The sequence below is a fragment of the Capra hircus genome, chromosome 7 (assembly GCF_001704415.2).
Source record: "Capra hircus breed San Clemente chromosome 7, ASM170441v1, whole genome shotgun sequence".
Lineage (NCBI taxonomy): Eukaryota > Metazoa > Chordata > Mammalia > Artiodactyla > Bovidae > Capra > Capra hircus.
The window spans coordinates 60,753,588-60,778,331 of NC_030814.1; the positions used below are offsets into that span (position 1 = coordinate 60,753,588).

The following is a 24,744-nucleotide window of genomic DNA, read 5'->3' on the forward strand; positions in this document are numbered from 1 at the left end:
CGTGAAGGCTTCTGGGAGGCGTAGTCCAAGCTCCGATTAGGGCCTGCTCTGAGTCCCAGGAGCCCCTCTTCCAGCTGCCGGATCGGCTCGAACCTTATAAACCCAGGACCTGTAACGGTTGCGGGCCGTTCCCACTTGTTTGTGTAGTTAGCTGTCACTCAAAATACTGTAAATCCGACGAGGGCCCAGAGCTGTTCACTCCTTCTCCTCTCTTTATGCCCCCACCCCCAGCAGGATGAGGTAATGGGATTGTGATTATGACATCATAGGCGGTTCAGTTGCTTGCGTGGGGGAGGGGGGAGAAGGGAAAGTACGGTGGTTACAGCTGGACCACTTTCTTTAAACCTTTCTGGGAGGGAGGAAACAGGTCGCTGGGGGAAAAGATATTGATAGTGCTATATTTCCTCTTCAGGAAGAGAAAACCACCTTTTATTAAATCTCCATCGCTACCGCTACCTCCTACTCAGTCAAAGTTTAAGTCCTTTTTGAAGAGACTGAATGTAGCAGTTGGTAGGTGAAGAGGTTGTGAAACAGCTAGGTGGTTTCTGGCTCTTAAGTAAATTTGAGTATCAGCTATCAAAGAAGGTTTAGACAGAGGGTAAAACATGGGAAAAGGAGAGGTTTTAAACAATGCCTTCGTATTATGATCTTTTTGTGGGACAGAGTTTGAGATTTTTAATCAATTGGAAAGTAGAAGTACTGCAAGTAATCTTCACTATTACATTCAGCAAGAAGTCCCCTGAAAGACACGTTTTCCCTAAATATTTTATGCACCACCGAAGTCTGGGACAGATAAGTAATCGTGACCAGCTCAAAGATAGAGCCAATGGTGGGGATCTTCCTCAGAAAAACAGGGAAGGCAGGAAGCAGGAGTGACCAAATCTGCAAACTGAAAAAGAAGAGTAAAGGAAAAGTGAAGTATTTATCAAGAAAATACGCAGAGCAGGGGGTTGTGATAGATACACTGCACATTTGTTTGCCCTGCACATTTCTCCTTGGCAAAAGAAGGGGCAGGGACCATGAATTGTAGAGGAAACGATTTCCAGTAATTGCTGCTATGGAGCGCTTATGTGCCAGGCACCATGCTGCATGCTTTAAATATGTATTCTCATTTTTGTTTACAATCATCAAATGAGAGAAAATTTCCTTGTTTGACAGATGAAACAGCAAGAGAGGTTACGTAGCTACCCATGTGGTGGACAACGGTCATATTAAAAAGCTGTCTGGGACTCTAAAGCCCTTGGTCTTCACCACTAGGTAAATCTCCCTTTTTATTTAACAATAAAATATCATGCTTACTAAAGCTAAGTGATTGACACCCATTTCATCAAGTATAAAACAGTGTCCCCAGTGCAGCCCAGCCTCTTCCCCATTTCTAACAACTAGATCTCTTTATCCCGCTTTTGGTTCAAGGTGATTTTTTTTGTTTTTTAACTCACGTTCTGCATATTTTTCCCCCTGTTGTTCCATTTTCCTTCTTTTGTTCTTGGGCTACTACCTTGAACCCTATCATAATTGTGACCTCCTGGGCTAGACCCCATCTCTGACCCTGCTCCAGTGGGTTTCAGCAGAGGATACTACCTGGGCTCCCTCCTACTCTTCATCCTGATTCTCTGAGGGTTCCAGGGCCTGGAGCCAGTCATCCAAAGGGGTGGAATCCATTGCCTCTAAGAGATTGTCCATTCCGCACCTAGGAAGGCAGCAGAGTCAGAGAAATGTGCACTTCAGTCAGACTCTCCCTTTTCAGCCAGTGAAAGTGAAACCTCTGCAAAGTGGAGAGAGATAAGGCTTAGTCCACCACTCAAGGAAGGAACAGGAATAGTGCACACACCCCTCAGCCTGCAGAGGCTGGCTGGGAGGGTCCCAGGAATGTAGGGCTCTTCTCCACTTCCTGATCTGGGCATCCCAGGAGCGACGGCTGTACCTCCTGTTCTTGTTTGGTGTTTGAGGGTGAAGTCCTGGCTGTCGCTGTGCCCTGGCAATGACAAATGTGTCAGACTAAGGTCACGGCCAAGGGGCACAGCTTATTGCTTATTATGGTGAATTAGGAGACTCATTAGGGATTTCCTGAAAATGAGGTAAGATCAATGTCCTCAACCCAAAGAAAATGTTTAAGTTAGATTAAATATCAAACTTCCCAACTCTCTAATATTCTTTCTTCTGGGTAAGCTAAATTAGATATTCCAAGTCCCTCACTAGTCAAGGTAGATACGGAAGAAAGTACTTGATATCTCTTTAAAACATATTCTACCTTTTCACTCATTAATTTGTATATATGCTTGTAAGCTTACATGTAATTAGGCAGGTATGTTGTAATTAACAGTCAGATGGAGGCATGGGCCTCCCAGGTGGCACAAGTGGTAAAAAACCCTCCTGCCAATGCAGGAGATGTAAGAAATGCAGGTTCGATCCCTGGGTTGGGAAGATCGGAGGGCATGGCAACCCACTCCAATATTCATGTTTAGAGAATTCCATGGACAGAGTGAATCCCCTGGGGCTGGGGTCCATAGGGTCAGAAAGAGTCGGACACAACTGAAGTAACTTATCATGCGCACATATGCATGAGGTGAAAATGGAAGAAAAAAACGAATAGAGCTTTGAGAAGTCTTATGGGCCAAGTATAACTTGTTCCATTTGAAAAAAAAAAACTTGGAAATTTATTTGGGGGACTAGATTACAGGATAATTTAGTAATGTTGCAACTTTGTGGGAGCATTCAGATTTTAGTATCTTTCCATCACCTGACATTGAACAAAAACCATGTGTTTGACACTCTTGTGACTACCCACAACTGCACTCACTTGGGGACCTGCTGCAGAAAGCACTGGTAACCAGGTGTGCGCTTGCCATAATCTATCTGCTTTTGCCGCCGCTGTAGGACAGCTGCATCTGTCTCTAGCTCCCACCTATAAAGACATACACAGTGGTCCCATGAAGTGTTATGATAGTCATCAAAGCAGAAACCAGCTCTTCCCACATTCCCTTAATCTCCAGCCTGATTGTCAAATTTACCTGGCATGGCAGGGCTCTGTACTGACTCCCACATTCATCATCTCTATCCTGGAGGATAAAGACTCTTCACACACCTTCTTTCTGGGGAAGCAGATTCTACAGATGAAAAGGATATTAGGATAAAACCCAGCTAACTATACTATACCTCTCAGTCACTACACTACCAAGATCCTGGCACCAGATAAAGGTTGTATTCCGGACTCACTGTCTCTCAAAATTAAAGGTTGCATTTCTAATTTGTTTCTCAAAGTGTGGTCTGTAAGCCATTTCTATGGGTAGCTTTATGGGTGCCTTGATAATTCCTCAGCCCCACTCTCAGTTCAGTTCAGTTCAGTCGCTCAGTCGTGTCCGACTCTTTGTGACCCCATGAATCACAGCACGCCAGGCCTCCCTGTCCATCACCAACTCCCAGAGTTCACTCAGACTCACGTCCATCGAGTCAGTGATGCCATCCAGCCATCTCATCCTCTGTCGTCCCCTTCTCCTCCTGCCCCCAATCCCTCCCAGCATCAGTCTTTTCCAATGAGTCAACTCTTCGCATGAGGTGGCCAAAGTACTGGAGTTTCAGCTTTAGCATCATTCCTTCCAAAGAAATCCCAGGGCTGATTCTCCAGAATGGACTGGTTGGATCTCCTTGCAGTCCAAGGGACTCTCAAGAGTCTTCTCCAACACCACAGTTCAAAAGCATCAATTCTTCGGCGCTCAGCCTTCTTCACAGTCCAACTCTCACATCCATACATGACTACTGGAAAAACCATAGCCTTGACTAGATGGACCTTAGTCAGCAAAGTAACAGCCCCACTCTAGACCTATTGAATTATCATTTTGGTAAGTTATATTTTAAAGAGCTTCCAAGGTTATTTTAAACATTTTTTACCATGGAAAATAAATACTCAATAGCATAATTCTCTGCTACTCAAAGTTTGATCCCCGGACCAGCTGCATTAGCATCAGCTGAGAACTTGTTAGAAGTGTAGAATCTTGGTAACCAGATCTACTGAACCAGAGTATGCATTTTAGCAAGATCCACAGGTGATTAGTATAAATATTAAACTTTGAGATCACTGGATATCATGGACCTCCTAGTTACCCGTGACCCAGTACTCATGGCCAATCTTGTTTCATCTATACTCACCACCACTCCCACAGGATTATTTAAAAGCAAATCCCCAACATTAATAATAAATTCTTAATACCATCTAGACAGAGGATGAGAGCGATGGTTGGATAGCATCACTGACTCAAGGAACATGAGTTTGAGCAAACTGCAGAAGATGGTGAAGGACAGGGAAGCCTGGCATGCTGCAGTTCATGGAGTCCCAAAGAGTCAGACACAACTGAACGACTTAACAATAATAACCACCTAGTCAATGTTCAGATATCCATAAACAACCAAAGTTTGGGATCCTTTGGACTCTGATAAGATGATTCTACTTTCCTTGAAAAGAAATTTCTTTTACCTCACAAACCTAGTGTCTCAGATGCTGCCCACTTAAAAGGGTCACGGGCCCAGGAAAGCTCTTGGAAGGGGCCAGTGCTACTCATCATAAATACATACACCTGTCTTGCCGCAACATCTGCCACACTGGCTGCTTATGTTCCATCTATAGAGGAAGGCTAGCAAAAATAAGGAAAGGTCCACGTAACGGCACGAGAAAGAAGCAAGGGAAAAAAACACAACCCATTTAAAACACCCTCTCACATTAATGAATTCCTCCAGGTATTATCCTAGGGAGTGGTCGTCGCTAGCAAGGTGCAATTTAAATGTCCCGGGGTAGAAGGGGCTGAGGGGGCAGAAGGAAAGGAGAGCTCAGAAAGGTTGTGGTGATTGGCCAGAGGAAGAGCCAATGAGGCGCCAAGCTCCCTATGGGGTGGGGCTTAGCTAGCGGCTGGCCCAAAACTGGAGGTCTAATCGGAAGCCTGCTGGCTTGTGGGGCGGGGCAAACCTCCTTCCGAACAGCTCACGCCCCCGGTGATGTAGGAGGCAAACGATTGGCTCAGCGGGTCTAGGCGGGTACGCGGAGGTAGGCGGACGCAGTTCTGAGGCGAGCGTGATAGGTTTTTGGGAAGGCGGAAGGTTTGAATGGTCAAGGCTTTTGGCTGTTAATCTTACTCTTAGGCTGTAACTTCAACCTTCTGCTGAGAGAAGCGGCGAAACCAGACCCTGGCCTATCTGGTCAAGAGGCATAGATGTCTGGTTAAATCGCCTCCTTTACCTCAGATTTTTCTTTAATTCTTCTAGAATCTTCGCTGGTGTCTGATTTTCCTGCTTACTTTCATTCCTCCTGAAGGCAAGTCTCGGACTCAAACCTGCGGTAAGCCGGGAGCTGTGTCCTCCACAGAATCACGGGCCTCGCGAACGGTGTTTAGGGGACAAAACAGGCATTATCGCGAGTTAGGAGACCTGAGTTCCTTCCTGTCAGGAGTCATGAACTGTGTGGCCCCTAACAAGTCAAAGGCCTCTTTTAATTTCATCTTCAAAACTTGCCTTTCGGTAAGTTAAGATTCCAATGGAAAGGCCAAGCCGCTTCCGGCAAAGTGCTATTTCACCTTCAGGCCAATCTGTAATTCACCGTTTGGGAATGCCCCCTTCTCCAGTACTGGTTCACTGGTCGCAACTGTAAAGGATGGAGGAGGTTGTGTAGGTGACGTTTTTCCCTCTCTTATGGTTGTTTAGTAGAGTCCGACTCTTTTGCGACCCTATGGACTGCAGTCCACCAGGCTCCTCTGTCCATGGGATTTCCCAGCCAAGAATGCTAGAGAGGGTTGCCATTTCCTCCTCCAGGGGATCTCACCCACTCGGATCCAACCCACGTGTCCTGCATTGGTAGGCGGATTATTTTACCGCTGAGCCATTTGGGAAGCCTCGTCTCTTAGCTAGGTTTTATTTTTTCTTAGAACTCGGAGACCATGTCTGCAGAATTCTCATCCAAAAGAGAGGAGGGAAGCCTTGCCTCAGGACCTAGTTTTAGGTCCAATCAGAGGAAGATATTAAACCTGCTCCTTGAGAGAGATGCCTCCTTTTCCATCAGTTCAGATCTCCCTACAACTCCAGTGGAGAAGAAACTTTTTGGTGACTCTGCAAACCTAAGCATTTTGTCTGGGTAAATCTACTTTTTCTTTTCACATCTCCTTTGCTCTTCTAAACAGTTTTTGGGCTTTTTAAAAATTATTCTAGTTCAGAGATAAGGGTTAAGCTACTGCCCTTGACTAACCATTTGACAGTTTTGAGTCTAAGGCTTCTTTTCTGTGACACAGAAGTAATAATCTCTTACTATCTTACTGGGATCATATAGAATCAAATGATGAGGAAAGTCTTTGAAAACTATTGCATCATATAAGTGGTCACTTTATAAGTACTACAGTTAACATTACTTTTGTTGTTGTTTAGTTCCTAGTGCCCAATTTTTTTGCAGCTCCATGGGCTGTAGCCCACCAGGCTCCTCTGTCCATGGTATTTCCCAGGCAGTAATACTGGAGTGGGTTGCCATTTTCTTCTCCAGGGGATCTTCCCAACCCAAGGATTTAACCCACATCTCCTGCATTGACAGATGGAGTCTTTACCAGCGATCCACCAGGGAAGCCCCTATTGTACTTTAAATTCTGGTGATGCCATACTCTGATGCCTCAACTAGCCAGCAAAGTTGGAAGTCAGAGAAGTACTGAAGACTCCAGGGAGAAATAAAATCTGTGTGCTCATGGTGCTCAGGGTAAAAGATGAGGAGTCAAGACCCACCTCAGCCATTTTCTTAAATTACCTTGATTTAACATGTTGTTGAGAAAATGAGGTATTATTGAAGTAGAGAAAAGGTGGGCTATTTTTCTTAGGCTAGTCTGACGTGTTTTCAAAAATCAATTAGATTTATTTGAAGACTGTTTTATGTGGTAGTCAGGGACGGGTATTTCAAATGAAGAGGATAATGTAATCTTTGCCTTTTAGGATATTATAACCCAGTGGGAATCTTGATGTACTATTATGTCTCAACAGAGGAACCCCAAAACGTCGCCTTGATCTTTCAAATCTTAGCAGCGGGGAGATGTCTGCCACTCAGCTTACTGCTTCTGCAGACTTTGATGAAACTGGTAGGGAAAAGGGAGGTAAAGGCCTCAAGGGAAAGAATAATTGTTAGGGGAGAGGACAGTAGTATGATAGAGATGGAAGGTGGTAAAAGTAGATAGAGGGCCTTGAGGATGGAATTCTTCGAGTACCTAGAGGATTTTTGAGAAGAATAATTCAGCCAATGGGAAGAGAATTGACCCGAATAGGAGTCACTTTGCATTGAGAAAGTTAGACAAGAAGGAATATTTTGTTGATTAATTGTGTGAATGAAAGTGATAGTTAAAGATAAAAAGTTTTATGCCTCAGTCTAATTTCAGCAGAGACATAAAGAAATGCTTTGTCAACTAATTCTTATGTGTTTTTATAGGGTGTGTACCCCAAAGGAATGTGTTTTACTAGTCAACCATTTTAGTATTTGTTCTAATTTCATATTTCCTGAGTGATAAATTTTCCTTTCTACTGATGAAAAAAAATCTCTGTAGGTTAGCATAATGCACTATTTCCGAGAAATTTTCCTTTATGTGACATATGCAGATTTTCAAGTTTCCATGAACTTGTACCATGGTACCTTGTATCATGAAATTGGTATTTATCAAGAACCTTTGTATTTAAAAGCTCAGCTTTTGAAATTAATATGGCTCACTAGTAATGAAAACTAGAAGGAAAGACAAAATACGTGAACAAGAATAACTCTTTACATCTGATTGCAGGTCATTTGGAGTCTACAGGACCTGAGCAAGTACAGTTAGCTGGAATGTAAGTTCTTTTGCTAAATGAATCCCATACTAAAGTATTAAAGCCTTCTCAGCAGTGGCCTAGGGATTTTATCCTATGCAGACTCTATAGCGAATGTTTCACCTTAAGTGTAAGGGGGCTTGAAGGCGTAGGTTCTTCCCTTGAAAGATATTTTAAGTTTCCAAAATCGAAATTGTGTTGTGAGGGACTTCCCTGGTGGCACAGTGGATGGAAATCCGCCTACCAATGCAGGAGACTTACATTTGATCCCTGGTCCGGGGCAATTCCACATACTGTGGAGCAACTAAGCCCATGTGCCACAACTTGTGAGCCTGTGCTCTAGAGCCCATGAGTCACACCTACTGAGCCTGCATGCCGCAACCACTGATGCCTATGTGCCTAGAGCCTGTGCTCTGCAAGAAGAGAAGGCACTGCAATGAGAAGCCTGAGCATTGCAATGAAGAGTAGCTTCTGCTTGTTGCAATTAGAGAAAGCCTGCAGGCAGCAACAAAGACCCAATGCAACCAAAAAATAAAATAAATAAAAAATAGTAGATTACTTATGTAAAAAAAATAGTGCTGTGAAAAGGAAGGCTATTTATTTTAACCCTCACATACAATCAGTATGGTCTTTAAAATGGAAGAGAATGGTATACTGAACTTAGATGGAGGCTATCATCTGCATGTGAGTAGTACTAAATCTTAGTGGTCAAATGTGCAGCAGAGGGTAGGCTCTGGAATCAGAGTGTTTGGATTCCAGTATCTTACTGCTTCATGAACTTATTTTGACAAGTTTCTTAACTTCAAGGGACCTCAGTTTATTTGTAATAAAGAAATAATAATAATGGAGATAATAGCACTTTACATAAATGACTCCTGTGAGGATTAAATGAAGATGTATACCTAATACATATGCTGCATTTTACAATATTTTTTTGTTACTATTGAAGATTCTTTATTGAAGATCTTAGAAAAATATTCAGTTAGAGAGTACTCAAGGAATGAAAAGTAGTTTTAATTCTTAAATTTATCATGAATTTTCCATTTGATTGTTTTAATATTTTTATAACTTTATTCTTCAAAGTTTAGTTGCACTAGGGAAGACTCTCCATGAGTATTTTTAATCAATACATGTGAAAATTTTACTTTATATTGCTTTTATTTTCTTTGAATTGCTTATATGTCCTAACTCAGACTATATGAAGTCTGGGGAGGGAGGATAGAAATTCATAAAAAATAAATATTAACTCCCAGTAGTCCATGCTGAAAAATTAGCAAATTGTAAATTGTGTCTACATAAGATATAGGACAAAGTCATCATCTTTGATGCATATCTATATAGTTATGCCAGTGAGGTGAGGTCCTCATCCCCAGGATGTCACTCGATGTGTTGTTATTTACTACAGAGAACACCCTATATATTGGTATTGGAAGAGACATCAATTAGGTACAGGTCTTCTAGAGTGCAAGAAAAGAAAAGTGGGATGTCCTGAGTCACTGAAGAATAACCAAATCGTGTTTGGGGTTTGAATGACTGGCAGTTTTTCTTTTTTTTAATCTACAGGAATTACCGCCAACATCTCATAAAATGTAGCCCAGTGAGTAACTCATCTTTCTTGGGTTTGGGTTTGTCAGGTGGGAGGCAGAGGATTTCCAGCTTAGCTTGAAGATGCCGGATATTCTTTGAAAACAATCTCTTGTAGGCACAGCTGTTTTGTAGCACTCCGAATGCCTTGGACCATGGCCGCAGGAAGAAAGATACAATATGTGGCTCATCTGCAAATAAGGAAAATGTGAGTGTTTAATGGAATCCTAGGTCCATTAGTAGTTTTATTCCTTTGAGTAGAGCAACTCGTCAGTATCCCTATGAGACCTAGAGCTGTCTGTGCTTCAGTATGCTCACAAGGAAATTGCAACACTAGAGGAAAAAAAAATTCTTTATAGTTTGTTTGTTTTTTTCTATTTAAGGTTTGATCCTAGGATGGAAACCTGGCTTCCAGTCTTCCACAGCAGGTCATCATTATTACTCATGTTCAGTTGATTGTAATGTAAAAAGTTTAGGACTTAAAAAAAAAACCACAGGGATAATTTACATAACTTGTTCACATATTCATTGCATGGCTTCACATACGAGTCTAGGTTTCTTCATTTCTTCTTATTTCCCTCTTAGTCTAGCTTCTTAGCCCCTATTCTGAGGAAGTCATTGTCCTTTTTTATCTGAGTCTTAGATCATCCTTCAGTTCCAAGTTGAAACTAGCTTCTCCAAAGCTACATAGTAGCTAAGATAATTCACTAACTAATCCCTTCACTAATCCCCTTTTCTAACCATCGTTTTGCTTTTTCTGTCCTCCCATCCTTTCTTCTAGGTCAGTATGTATAAAAGATAGCTGCTGTTCTTCTTTGCTCACATTGCCTAAGTTATGCCCATGTTTTTTGGCTGTCCTAATCAGCTTTTTCTTGAATTAGTACAGTTCTACTCTCTGTTTATAATCACTATTTAAAAATTTCATCATTCCTTCCCCTGTCAGGCTCCCTTTTTCCTCCCTTCCTTTGGCTTGTGATCATAAAATCAGTACCCTCCAGAGTGATTCTACACACCATACATCAAATCCAAACCATAATTTGTATTTTCAGGATATGTGGTCAACCTTGATTACATGTACTATGTTTTGTGAGGGGTATCCATGGCTTCATCAGACGAAATGTTTTTTGGCAGAGTCTACTGACACCTCTTCTTTCAGCCAGTGTAGTTTTTCTTATGCAGGAAAACAGCACTTCAAAGCCCCTGGAGTGATGGGTACTCAGGTACCTGAGGTCTCCTCTTTCTATACTGGTGAGTCACTGGACATCATCCTCAACAATCAGCTGAGGTGTTGTGGAGTAGAGGATTGCAGATCTGGATTTAAATGGCCCTTTGAATTTTCTAAGCTGACTTGAGTGAGCAAAGGGGTTGGAGAAGTAACCTTTGAACAAGGAAAGAGAGGAGATATGTCCTGTAATCTTTTTATGTTAAATTTTAAGAAGAAGAATAAATTCTTAGGCCTTTTAAAGCATTTCTCCTTTATTCTTTAAGTGTTTCCCTACTCTTTCTCATGGCTTGCAGGTGGCTCATTGGGTAAAGAATCTGTCTGGAATGCAGGAGATGTGGTTTCAATCTCTAGTTGAGAAGATCCCCTGGAGGAGGGCATGGCAACCCACTCCAGTATTCTTGCCTGGAGAATCCCATGGACAGAGGAGCCTGGCTGGCTATAGTCCTTGGGGTTCTCAAGAGTCAGGCACAACTGAAGCAACTGAGCATGCATGTACCCCTCTTTGTCAATTTTAAAAGCACTGTGTGCCCATGTGAAAACTGTGTAAAAATATAGTAAAATAAAAAAGAAAATAGCTACCACATAGAGGAAAACCACTATTAACGTTTACCTCATTGCTTTCAATCTTTTAACCATGTGTATAGTTTTACAAAGTTGAGGTCATATTGTATATATAACTTTATATTCTATTATTTTAAATAAATATTAAAACTCTTAGTAAACAGTTCTTAATGGATGCTTTTATTCTAATAATTGAACTGTAATTTATATAAGTACTTCCTGATTGTTGGGCACTTATGGGTATATATATTTTGCTTTTATAGATGATGCTATCGTAAATTCCTGAGCACAAATTTTGCCTGTTAACAATTTTTTTTATTGAGGATTAGTACAAAATATTATAATTACTAGATTAAAGGGTTTAAATACTTTTAAGATTTTTGATACATATTGCCAAATTCCTTTCCAAATAAAGTTCTAAGAATTTACATTTTCATGAGCAATCCATAGCTTATTTGGATAAATGATTTGTTATCACTTAAAAAAATTTGCTAATTAGATGGGTAAAATGTTTTATTTTCTGTTAAAAGTAATTAATAATGATTTCATGTCCCTTAGCCATGCATATTTTCTCTAATGAATGATTGTGTCCTTTGTTCATTTAGCTACTGGAGTTTTAAGTTACACAGGTGCTCACTTGTTATTGTGTTTGTTTAATTGAAGTATATTTGATTTACAAGGTTGTGTTAGTTTTGGGTATATAACAGCACTTGTTTTTAATAAGCTATGGACTTGATATACTCCAAAGATTTGGATCCTAATCTCAACACTCTGGGAAAGGCATTTTAATATGCCTCATACTAAGGAGATAAAGTTGAGCATGTTTCAGATTTTTCATATCTTGGAGTAAGGCAAGACTTAGAGCATAGTAAATTGCTAGATAGCTGTTAGTATATGTATGTGTAATTTTTTTAATATAGTAAAATATATATAACATTTACCATCTGAACCATTTTTGTGTACAATCCAGTGGCATTATGTTCACAACATTAAGTATGTTCACTATCCATTTCAGAATTTTTTTATCATTAAAAACAGAAGCTCTCTGCTCACTAAGTAATGGTGGTGGTGCTTTAGTCTCTGAATTGTATCTGACTCTTGTGACCCCGCCATGGACTGTAGCCCACCAGGCTCCTCTGTCCATGGGATTTCCCAGGCAAGAATACTGGAGTGAGTTGCCATTTCATTCTCTAGGGGATCTTCCTGACCCAGGGATTGAACCTGTGTCTTCTCTGTTGTAGGCGGATTCTTTACCACTGAGCCACAGGGAAGTCGCCCATTAAACAATAACTCCCCCTTTTCTTCCTCTGGTAACCTTTAGTCTACTTTCTGTCTCTGTGAATTTGACTACTCTAGGTACTGCTTCATGTAAGTAGAATAATATATTATTTGGCCTTTTCTGTCTGGCTTATCTCACTTAGCATAATATCTTCAAGGTTCATTCATACTGTAGCATGCTTTAGAATTTCATTTCTTTTTATGGCTGGATAATATTCCATTATATGGATATACCACATTTTGTTTATGCATTAATCTGTTGATGGACATTTCATTTGTTTCTACCTTTTAGCTATTGTGAATAATGCTGCTATGAACATTAATATAAAAATATCTGTTTAAATCCCTATTTTCAATTCTTCGGAGTATATACCAAAAAATGGAATTGCTGGATCATACATTGTATGTTTAATTTTTTGGTAGAACCACCATACCATTATCCATAGCAGCTACATCATTTGACATTTCCCACAACAATGTACATGGTTCCAACTTCTCCATATCCTTGCTGACACTTGTTATTTTGTTTTTTTGTTTGCTTATAGCTATCCTAATAAGTACAAAGTAGAATCTGTGTGATTTTGATTTGCATTTCCGTTCAGTTCAGTTCAGTCGCTCAGTCGTGTCTGACTCTTTGTGACCCCATGAATCGCAGCACGCCAGGACTCCCTGTCCATCACCAACTCCCAGAGGTCACTCAGACTCATGTCCATTGAGTCAGTGATGCCATCCAGCCATCTCATCCTCTGTCGTCCCCTTCTCCTCCTGCCCCCAATCCCTCCCAGCATCAGAGTCTTTTCCAATGAGTCAACTCTTCGCATGAGGTGGCCAAAGCACTGGAGTTTCAGCTTTAGCATCATTCCTTCCAAAGAAATCCCAGGGCTGATCTCCTTCAGAATGGACAGGTTGGATTTCCTTGCAGTCCAAGGGAGTCTCAAGAGTCTTCTCCAACACCACAGTTCAAAAGCATCAATTCTTCGGCGCTCAGCCTTCTTCACAGTCCAACTCTCACATCCATACATGACTACTGGAAAAACCATAGCCTTGACTAGATGGACCTTAATCGGCAAAGTAATGTCTCTGCTTTTGAATATGCTATCTAGGTTGGTCATAACTTTTCTTCCAAGGAGTAAGCGTCTTTTAATTTCATGGCTGCAGTCACCATCTGCAGTGATTTTGGAGCCCCCCAAAATAAAGTCTGACACTGTTTCCACTGTTTCCCCATCTATTTCCCATGAAGGGATGGGACCAGATGCCATGATCTTCGTTTTCTGAATGTTGAGCTTTAAGCCAACTTTTCCACTCTCCTCTTTCACTTTCATCAAGAGGCTTTTTAGTTCCTCTTCACTTTCTGCCATAAGGGTGGTGTCATCTGTATATCTGAGGTTATTGATATTTCTCCCCCAATCTTGATTCCAGCTTGTGCTTCTTCCAGCCCAGCATTTTTCATGATGTACTCTGCATACAAGTTAAATAAGCAGGGTGACAATATACAGCCTTGATGTACTCCTTTTCCTATTTGGAACCAGTCTGTTGTTCCATGTCTGGTTCTAACTGTTGCTTCCTGACCTGCATACAGATTTCTCAAGAGACAGGTCAGGTGGTCTGGTATTCCCATCTCTTTCAGAATTTTCCACAGTGTATTGTGATCCACACAGTGAAAGGCTTTGGCATAGTCAATAAAGCAGAAATAGATTTTTTTTTGGAACTCTTTTGCTTTTTCCATGATCCAGCAGATGTTGGCAATTTGATCTCTGGTTCCTCTGCCTTTTCTAAAACCAGCTTGAACATCAGGAAGTTCACGTTATGACTAGTTATGTTGTGCATCTTTTCACATGGTAGTTGGTCATTTGTATATCTTCTTTCAATAAATGTCTGTTCAAGTCCTATTTGTTTCTGTTGTTATTGTTGCTATTGTTATTGTTGAGTTTTGGAAGTTCTTTATGTATCTTGAATATTAATCTCTTATCAGTTATGTGATTTGCAAAAATTTTCTCCTATAGGTTACCTTTTCAGTTTCTTAATAATCTTTGATGCACAAAGGTTTTTAATTTTGATGAAGTCCAGTATATCCTATTTTTCTTTTGTTGCTTGTGCTTTTATATAATATTCAAGGAATAATTGCCAAATCCAATGTCATAAAGCTTACCTCACCCTATTTTCTTCTAAGAGTTTTATAGTTTTAGCTCTTGCATTTAGGTCTTTGATTCATTCTGAGTTAATATTTCTATATTGTTATAAGGGAAGAGTCCTAGATAGTTTTTAATATTGTCAATATACTTTGTAGGACAATGGAAACTTGGTGGAAAGTGAAATGAAACATCTGGGCAGTCCCATTACTACAGTTTCAAAATTACATAAAAACCCAGAGCTAGCAGAATATCAGGCAGAAGAGGTACCAGATGAATTGATGGAGTTTTCACTGGAAGATCAAGAAAAGGCCAAGGTAAAATACTCTCTGATGGTATCTTTGTGTTTTTCAAGTTCCTTCATTCTTGGATAAATAAAATTGTGTCTCTAATATGTTGCAGCCACTGGACTATGTGGTAGGTCTGAAGAGATGAAGATATGGTCTCTATACTCTAAGGGTTACCTGACTGATAGAGTGTCAGGTGATCATGGAAATATTACTGCTGGTGAGAACGTTTGTTAGCAGTTTGAGTAAATCACCATCAGTGTAACCTGGTGTAAAAGATAGCTCCAGAATAATAGTAATAGATGAAATATGTTTAGGATGATGTTTCAAATATTTTAGAGTATACCTTTTTGTCTTTTATCCTCTCCATATCACTAAGAGGAACATATGAAGCCTGTTATTAGCAATATGCTAATATGTCAAAGATGCTTTCTTAGGCATTTAGATTTTCTGAGTCAACTTCCTTTCTTTGAAACAAATACGTACAGGGTTTTGCTTTTTTAGGTGGGATCCAACATTCTCCTGTCAATGGTTGTTCAGCAGTGAGTTGCAATTTTGGAGTTCTTGCAGGAGAAGATGAGCATACATCCTTCTACTCCGCCATCTTTTCATGTAGGCTGTTAAGAAAGTTCTAGGACCCACAACAGATTTCCCAACTTTTGGATCTGGCAAAGGGACTGAGAACCCCCAGGAAATTTGACTTTAGAGGCCAGTGGGATTTGATTACAGAACTTCCACAGGAGTGGAAACAGACTCTTGGAGGGCACAGACAAAACCTTGTGTGTACCAGGACCCAGGAAAAAGGAGCAGTTTCTCTACAAGAGACTGAGCCAGACTTGCTGTGAATGTCCAGGAGTCTCTGGCAGAGGTGTAGATCGACAGTGGCCTGCTGCATGGTCAGGGGCAATGAATACAGCAGTGCAGGCATAAATCCTTCTGAAGGAGATCGCCATTATCTTCATTACCCCTAGAATAGTTTGGTCTCAGGTCAAACAACAGGGAGGGAACACAGCCCCATCCATCAACAGAAAATTGGATTAAAGATTTACTGAGCATAGCCCTTATAAAGAAGCTGAGCACTGAAGAATTGATACTTTTGAACGATGGTGTAGGAAAAAACTCTTAAAAGTCCCTTGGGCTGCAAGGAGATCAAACCAGTCAATTCTAAAGGAAATCAGTCCTGAATATTCATTGGAAGGACTGATACTGAAGCTGAGACTCCAATACTTTGGCCACCTGATGTGAAGAACTGACTCACTGGAAAAGACCCTGATGCTAGGAAAGATTGAAGGTGGGAGGACAAATGGAAGACAGAGGATGAGATGGTGGGATGGCATCACTGACTCGATGGACATGAATTTGAGTAAGCTCTGGGAATTGATGATGGACAAGGGAGCCTGGTGAGCCACAGTCCATGGGGTCACAAAGAGTCGAACGTGACTGAACTGCACTGAGCATAGCCCGACCCTTCAGAACAAGACCCATATTCTCCCACAGTCAGTCTCTCCCATCAGTAAATTTCCGCAAGCCTCTTGTCCTTATCCATCACAGGTCATAAGAATGAAAACTACAATCACAGAAAACTAACCAAATTGATCACATGGATCACAGCCTTGTCTAAATCAATGAAACTATGAGCCATTGCCGTGTAGGGTAACCCAAGACAGACGGGTCATGCTGGAGAGTTCTGACAAAACAAGGACCACTGGAGAAGGGAATGGCAAACCGCTTCAGTATTCTTGCCTTGAGAACCATGTTATCAGTATGAAAAAGCAAAAAGATATGACACTGAAAGATGAACTTCTCAGGTCAGTGGATGCCCAATATGCTACTGGAGAAGAGTGGAGAAAAACTCCAGAAAGAATGAAGAGATGGAGCCAAAGTGAAAACAACATCCAGTTGTAGATGTGACTGATGATGGAAGCAAAGTCCAATGCTGTAAAGAACAATAATGCATAGGAACCTAGAGTGTTAGATCCATGAATCAATGTAAATTGGAAGTAAGTGGTCAAACAGGAGATGGCGAGAGTGACATTTTAGGGATCAGTGAACCAAAATGGACCAGAATGGATGAATTTAATTCAGATGACCATTATATCTACTACTGTGGGTAGAATCCCTTAGAAGAAATGGAGTAGCCCTCAGAGTCAACAAAAAAGTCTGAAATGCAGTACTTGGGTGCAATCTCAAAAATGACCGAATGATCTCTGTTCATTTCCAAGGCAAACCATTCAATATGACAGTAATCCAAGTCTATGCCCCAACCACTAATGCTGAAGAAGCTGAAGATGAATGGTTCTGTGATGACCTATAAGACCTTCTGTGGGCAGGAATCCCTTAGAAGAAATGGAGTAGCCATCATAGTCAACAAAAGAGTCTGAAATGCAGTACTTGGATGCAATCTCAAAAACAACAGAATGATGTCTGTTCGTTTCCAAGGGAAACCATTCGATATCACGATAATTCAAGTCTATGCCCCGACCAATAACGTTGAAGAAGCTGAAGTTGAATGGTTCTATGTAGACCTACAAGACCTTTTAGAACTAACACCCAAGAAAGATGTCCTTTTCATTATAGGGGACTGGAATGCAAAAGTAGGAAGTGAAAAAACACAGGCAAATTTGTCCTTGGAATATGGAATGAAGCAGGGCAAAGGCTAATAGAGTTTTGCCAAGAGAATGCACTGGTCATAGCAAACACCCTCTTCCAACAACACAAGAGAAGACTACACATGGACATCACCAGCTGACCAACACTGAAATCAGATTGATTATATTCTTTGTACCCAAAGATGGAGAAGCTCTATACAGTCAACAAAAACAAGACCAGGAGCTGACTGTGGCTCAGATCATGAACTCCTTAATTGCCAAATTCAGATTTAAATTGAAGAAAGTAGGGAAAACCACTGGACCATTCAGGTATGACCTAAATCAAATTCCTTATGATTATACAGTGGATGTGAGAAATAGATTTAAGGAACTAGATCTGATAGATAGAGTGCCTGATGAACTATGGATGGAGTTTCGTGACATTGTACAGGAGACAGGGATCAAGACCATTCCCAAGAAAAAGAAATGCAAAAAGGCAAAATGGCTGTCTGAGGAGGCCTTACAAATAGCTGTGAAAAGAAGAGAAGCAAAAAGCAAAAGAGAGAAGGAAAGATAAAAGCATCAGAATGCAGAGTTCCAAAGAATAGCAAGGAGAGATAAGAAAGCCTTCTTCAGCGATCAATGCAAAGAAATAGAGGAAAACAAATAGAATGGGAAAGACTAGAGATCTTTTCAAGAAAATTAGAGATACCAAGGGAACATTTCATGCAAAGATGGACTCAATAAAGGACAGAAATGGTGTGGATCTAACAGAAGCAGAAGATATTAAGAAGAGGTGGCAAGAATACACAGAAGAACTGTACAAAAAAGATGTTCATGACCCAGATAATCACGATGGTTTGATCACTCACCTAGAGCCAGACATCCTGGAATGTGAAGTCAAGTGGGCCTTAGGGAACATCACTACGAACAAAGCTAGTGGAGGTGATGGAATTCCAGTTGAGCTATTTCAAATCCTGAAAGATGATGCTGTGAAAGTGCTGTACTCAATATGTCAGGAAATTTGGAAAACTCAGCAGTGGCCACAGGACTGGAAAAGGACAGTTTTCATTCCAATCCCAAAGAAAGGCAATGCCAAAGAATGCTCAAACTACCACACAATTGCACTCATCTCACATGCTAGTAAAGTAATGCTCAACATTCTCCAAGCCAGGCTTCAGAAATATATGAACTGTGAACTTCCAGATGTTCAAGCTGGTTTTGGAAAAGGCAGAGGAACCAGAGATCAAATTGCCAACATCTGCTGGATCATTGAAAATGTAAGAGAGTTCCAGAAAACCATCTATTTCTGCTTTATTGACTATGCCAAAGCCTCTGACTCTGTGGATCACAATAAACTGGAAAATTCTGAAAGAAATGGGAGTACCAGACCACCTGACCTACCTCTTGAGAAACCTGTATGCAGGTCAGGAAGCAACAATTAGAACTGGACATGGAACAACAGACTGGTTCCAAATAGGAAAAGGAATACGTCAAGGCTGTATATTGTCACCCTGCTTATTTAACTTCTATGCAGAGTATATCATGAGAAATGCTGGGCTGGAAGAAGCACAAGCTGGAATCAAGATTGCTGGGAGAAATATCAATAACCTCAGATATGCAAATGACACCACCCTTATGGCAGAAAGTGAAGAGGAACTAAAGAGCCTCTTGATGAAAGTGAAAGAGGAGAGTGGAAAAGTTGGCTTAAAGCTCAACATTCCGAAAACTAAGATGGCATCCGATCTCATCACTTCCTGGGAAATAGATGGGGAAACAGTGGAAACAGTGAGAGACTTTATTTTGGGGGGCTCCAAAATCACAGCAGATGGTGACTATAGTCATGAAATTAAAAGACGTTTACTCTTTGGAAGGAAAGTTATGACCAACCTAGACAGCATGTTGAAAAGCAGAGACCTTACTTTGTCAACAAAGGTCCATCTAGTCAAGGCTATCGTTTTTCCAGTAGTCATGTCTGGATGTGAGAGTTGGACTATAAAGAAGGCTGAGTGCCGAAGAATTGATGCATTTGAAGTGTGGTGTTGTAGAAGACTCTTGAGAGTCCTTTGGACTGCACGGAGATCAAACCAGCCCATCCTAAAGGAGATCAGTCTTGGGTGTTCATTGAAAGGACTGATATTGAAGCTGAAACTCCAATACTTTTGCCACCTGATGTGAAGAACTGACTTATTTGAAAAGACCCTGATGCTGGGAAAGATTGAGGGCTGGAGGAGAAGGGGACGACAGGGGATGAGATGGTTGGATGGCACCACCAACTCAATGGACATGAGTTTGGGTAAACTCCAGGAGTTGGTGATGGACAGGGAGGCCTGGCATGCTGCAGTTCATGGGGTTGCAAAGAGTTGGACACGACTGAGCAACTGGACTGAACTGAACTATGGTGTCTCCTGCTGAAGATACCCGGGAGGTAAAAATCATACAAAGGGGAATTCCCTGGCAGTCTAATGGTTAGGACTCTATGTTCTCACTGCCAAGGGCAGTGTTAAATACCTGGTAGGGAAAATAAGATCCCAGAATCCTTGTGGCATGGCTGGAAAAAAAAAATAATTTGCAGCTAGAAAGAAAAAAAAAAAAGAAATCTTACTACTAGGGACTTAGAAAAATGATCGTTGCTTGTTCAGCTGGCTTGGTAAGCTGAATATACAGAGTCTGAATGAACTAAAGTGTTAAGAAAGATGGTTAAGCAATTATCTAAAGTGATGCTGTTCAGTATAACTTTCAGAGATGATGGGAATATTTAATATTTGATACAGTATCCACTAGCTACTAGCCACATGAGGCATTGAGAACTTAAAATGTGGGTAGTGCCACTGGGAGTTGGTGATAGACTGGGAGGCCTGGCGTGCTGCAGTTCATGGGTTCTCAAAGAGTCGGACACGACTGAGCGACTGAACTGAACTGAGTGCCACTGAGGAACTGAAATTTTTTTCTTAGTTTTAATTCATTCAAATAGCCATGTGTGGTTTGTGTTTCTATAATAAGTAGCACAGATCTAGAACTCTCTATAAAGTATGGTCCCTGGAGCAGGAGCCTAAGTATCAGGTAGGAACTTCTTAGCCATACAAATATATGGGCCCCACCCCAGATCCTAAAAGATGGTACTGTGAAAGTGAGGCACTCAGTATGCCAGCAAATTTGGAAAACACAGCAGTAGCCACAGGACTGGAAAAGGTCAGTTTTCATTCCCGTCCCAAAGAATGTTCAAACTAGTGCACAGTTGCACTCATCTCACAGGCTAAGAAAGTAATGCTCAAAATTCTCCACACTAGGCTTCAGCAGTATGTGAACCGAGAACTTCCAGATGTTCAAGCTGGATTTAGAAGAGACAGATAAACCATAGATCAAATGGCCAACATCCATTGGATCATAGAAAAAGCAAGACAATTCCTGAAAAATAGCTACTTCTGCTTCATTGACTATGATAAAGCCTTATCAACTGTGTGGATAGCAACAAACTGGAAAATTCTTCAAGAGATGGGAATACCAGACCACTTACCACCTTACCCACCTCCTGAGAAATCTGTATACAGGTCAAGAAGCAGCAGTTAGAACTGGACATGAAACAACAGACTGCTTCCAAATTGAGGAAGGAGTACATCAAGGCTGTATATTGTCACCCTGCTTATTTAACTTATGTGCAGAGTACATCGTGTGAAATAACTAGGCTGGATGAAGCAGAAGCTGGCATCGAGTCCCATCACTTCATGGCAAATAGATGGAGAAACAGTGGAAACAGTGAGAATTTAGTTTCTTGGGCTCCAAAATCACTGCAGATGGTGGCTGCAGCCGTGAAATTAAAAGACACTTGCTCCTTGGAAGAAAAGCTGTGACAAACCTAGATGGCATATTAAAAAGCAGAGACATTATTTTGCTGACAAAGATCAGTCTAGTCAAAGCTATGGTTTTTCCAGTAGTCCTGGATGGATGTGAGAGTTGGATCATAAAGAAAGCTGAGCGCCGAAGAATTGATGTTTTTGAACTGTGGTGTTGGAGAAGACTCTTCAGAGTCCTTTGAATTTCAAGGAGATCAAACCAGTCAATCCTAAAGGAAATCAGTCCTGAATATTCATTGTAAGGGCTGATGCTGAAGCTGAAGTTCCATTACTTGGCTACCTGATGTAAAGAACTGACTCATTGGAAAAGACCTTGATGCTGGGAAAGACTGAAGGCAAGAGAAGGGGAAGACACAGGATGAGGTGGTTGGATGACATCATTGACTGGATGGACATGAGTTTGAGCGAGCTCTGGTAATTGTTGATGGACAGGGAAGCCTGGCATGCTGCAGTCCATGGGATCACAAAGAGCCGGACAAGAGTGAGAAACTGAACTGAACTGACCCCAGATCTGAATCAGAATCTTTGTGAGTGGGGCCCAACAATCTAGTTCGATAGTTCCTCCAGGTGATTTTGATGCACACTTAAGTCTGCGAGCCACTGCAGTATAAATTGAAGTTAAAAAATGTATTTTTTAATTTTATTTTTTAAAAATTAATTAATTTAGTTGGAAGATAATTACTTTACAGTATTATGGTTTTTACCTTACGTTGACATGGATCAGCCATGGATGCACATATGTCCCCCCATCCTGAACCCCCTCCACTAAATTAAATTCTGTTTTCTTTCAATTTCCTTGGTTTATGGGAAAACAACAGAACCAAGATAACAATCCAAAAGGGGCAGACTGGGTATTGGGAGAATTGACAGTGACCTTCCTAAATTAAACATTTTTGAGGACTTGCTGATTATGGAGAGTAGATCTGTGGAAAAAGCAAGTTAAGGATATTTAGCATGCGGAAAATGCTACTAGGCCTTTTGGAAAAAAAAACAAAAAAGCCCATTGTGAAATGAACCTTAGTATTGCTCTTGAAATACAAGTTAGTCTTCATATTTGTAAAATGTTGGCATTAATACAGACAAGTCTCAATAGTTATTAACATAATAAAGTTGAATTTAATGTTGATTGAAAAAAATTCTTTTGTTTTCAACTTTATTGTTTTAAATTTTTCTGAAGTGTTTAAACTGCTTTTGTGAAATTATAAGTACAATAACAGTGGACAAAATTGAATCTTGCTTTGCTGATTGATGATCTTTCACAGTCTTAGAAACATTGTTCATTTTCAATTGTATGATATAAACATTATATGACAGTGAATTTAAAATAGACTCACCCCAGTAAACACTCTGAAATTTTGTTTGTTTACATGGAAGAATAACATGTGGCTGTTAGGTATTTATTTTGTTGATCTTTAATATTAAATCTCTTTATTGGCTTGTTTTCTTGGATTATGACTCTTATAAAGTAACTTTTTATTGAGAGCCTACTGTTTAAGACTGTGCATTGCAGTAGATTTTAGGTTAGAAAAAGTGTAGGGATTTTCTGTTACTGGTTTATCTCTTTGGTGCTAAATGGAATGGGATACCTTATAAAGCAAGGACATTGGTATAACCTTTGTGATTTTTGATTCATTTCTTTAAAAAAAACCCTGTTGACACTTGTTAAGGGTCAGGCACTGTGATACAATAGTGAACAAAACAGACTAGGTTTATGCCCTCTTGGGGTTTATATTCCTGACATAAAGACACGAAAACCCAAAACCAAAAAACATGTTCATCAACTTACTAGATGAACGTAGTTCGAGTTCTCGGTTGCAAATAACAGAAATATATTCTAGTACCTCAGGCAGAAAAAAGATTTTTCTGGAAGATATTGAGGAACTTGGAAAATTACCAGGAAGTTTGGAAAATAAGATGAGGCCCAGCCAAAGTGCTACTGTAGGAACGTTGTGCTCTGGATGCCACCACTTGCTGGCTAAATGCTCAGTTCCACTATTACTGGCCCCCTGCCACAGAACATAACCCACCTTGCTGCTGGACTCTTGATCAGGGACATTGCTGCCACCCACTATATTGTCCATTGTGATGCAGCATAAAAACATCTTAACCAATGTGGTGCTTTTGTATTGTTCCTCAAGGTTCAAAATCCAGTCAAGAATATGAAGTTGACTATAAGAGAACGGAAAAGGGATTATCTGTCCCCTTTTGTCTTCTTATCAGGAGGCAAGGCTGCGTTCTGTCTAATTTGAGATTTTACTAAAATAGGATGGTTAGTAGCCAAATTGCAAATGACTGTGATAGAGACAAAATAATTTAACTATTGCAAATTGTCTAAGTGTAATGTAGGAAACAAAATGGGGACCAATATAGCGTCTTGACAGAAGACGCTATTACCTCCTTTAAATGGAAAGGCCTTAGGAAAGGCCTCCTCAAACAGGAGATATTTAGTTGAGAACAGATTCATGAACTGTTCCAGTTTCCCTGAAACTGAGGAAGTTCTCAGGACATGGGACTTTCATTCTAAAAGTGAGAAAGTCCTGAATCAATTAGGATGAGTTGATAAGGAACTATCAACTCCTTCCAATCCCAAAGAGAAGCAATGCCAAAGAATGTTCAAACTACTGCACAATTGTACTCATCTCACACACTAGCAAAGTAATGTTCAAAATTCTCCAAGCTAGGCTTCAACAGTACATGAACCAAGAACTTTAAGATGTTCAAGCTAGATTTAGAAAAAGGAAGAGGAACCAGAGATCCAATGGCCAACATCCATTGGATCACAGAAAAAGCAAGAGAAATCCAGAAAAACATCTGCTTCATTGACTATGATAAAGCTTTTGACTGTGTGGATCACAATAAACTGTGGAAAATTCTGAAAGAGATGGGAATACCAAACCACCTTACCTGCCTCCTGAGAAATCTCTATTCAGGTCAAGAACTGGATACGGAACAACAGACTGGTTCCAAATAGAAAAAGGAGTACATCAAGGCTGTATGTTGTTATTCTGCTTATTTAACTTATATGCAGAGTACATCATGTGAAATGCCAGACTGGATGAAGCACAAGCTGGAATCAAGATTGGGGGAGAAATATCAATAACCTCAGATATGCAGATGACACCACCCTAATGCAGAAAGCGAAGAGGAATTAAAGAGCCTCTTGATGAAAGTGAAAGGGGAGAGTGAAAAAGCTGGCTTAAAACTCAACATTCAAAAAATGAAGATCATGGCCTCCAGTCCCATCACTTCATGGCAAATAGATGGGGAAACAGTGAGAGACTTTATTTTCTTGGGCTCCAAAATCACAGCAGATGGTGACTACAGTCATGAAATTAAAAGACACTTGGTCCTTGGAAGAAAGGCTATGACCAACCAAGACAGCATATTAAAAAACAGAGACATTACTTTGCCAATAAAGATCTGTCTAGTCAA

At 40.5% G+C, this 24,744-nt stretch overlaps 2 protein-coding genes across 4 annotated transcripts in view; one reads left to right on the forward strand and one right to left on the reverse strand.

Annotated features, from left to right (window-relative positions):
- LOC102187480 (oocyte-specific histone RNA stem-loop-binding protein 2) lies at positions 16-4,769 on the reverse strand. The gene is made up of 6 exons (XM_005682990.2): positions 4,572-4,769; positions 3,012-3,092; positions 2,801-2,905; positions 1,832-1,975; positions 1,582-1,690; positions 16-889 (listed from the first exon to the last, which is right to left on the reverse strand). Exons 1-5 carry the CDS (start codon positions 4,613-4,615, stop codon positions 1,594-1,596), a joined length of 471 nt encoding a protein of 156 aa, XP_005683047.1. The 5' UTR covers positions 4,616-4,769; the 3' UTR covers positions 16-889; positions 1,582-1,593.
- The window catches only part of CDC25C (cell division cycle 25C), a 36,196-nt gene continuing 16,540 nt past the window's right edge, over positions 5,089-24,744 (forward strand). For 2 of the 3 annotated variants that reach the window (XM_005682989.3, XM_018050330.1), the window contains exons 1-7: positions 5,089-5,326; positions 5,910-6,115; positions 7,000-7,094; positions 7,782-7,827; positions 9,370-9,403; positions 9,509-9,598; positions 14,742-14,900. In XM_005682989.3, coding sequence (XP_005683046.1) covers positions 5,922-6,115; positions 7,000-7,094; positions 7,782-7,827; positions 9,370-9,403; positions 9,509-9,598; positions 14,742-14,900 — 618 coding nt within the window. In that variant the 5' untranslated portion in view covers positions 5,089-5,326; positions 5,910-5,921. The remainder of the gene's footprint in view (positions 5,327-5,909; positions 6,116-6,999; positions 7,095-7,781; positions 7,828-9,369; positions 9,404-9,508; positions 9,599-14,741; positions 14,901-24,744) is intronic. The other variant, XM_018050329.1, reaches the window with a different exon arrangement.

Excerpts from the sequence above, each read along its gene's own strand:
- LOC102187480 (XM_005682990.2), bottom strand. The coding sequence starts at position 4,615 with ATGGAACATAAGCAGCCAGTGTGGCAGATGTTGCGGCAAGACAG. Across the intron at positions 3,093-4,571 it reads CAGATGTTGCGGCAAGACAG|AAAGAAGGTGTGTGAAGAGT; the intron begins GTGTATGTATTT and ends CTGCTTCCCCAG. Across the intron at positions 1,691-1,831 it reads CAGCCTCTGCAGGCTGAGGG|GTGCGGAATGGACAATCTCT; the intron begins GTGTGTGCACTA and ends CTGCCTTCCTAG.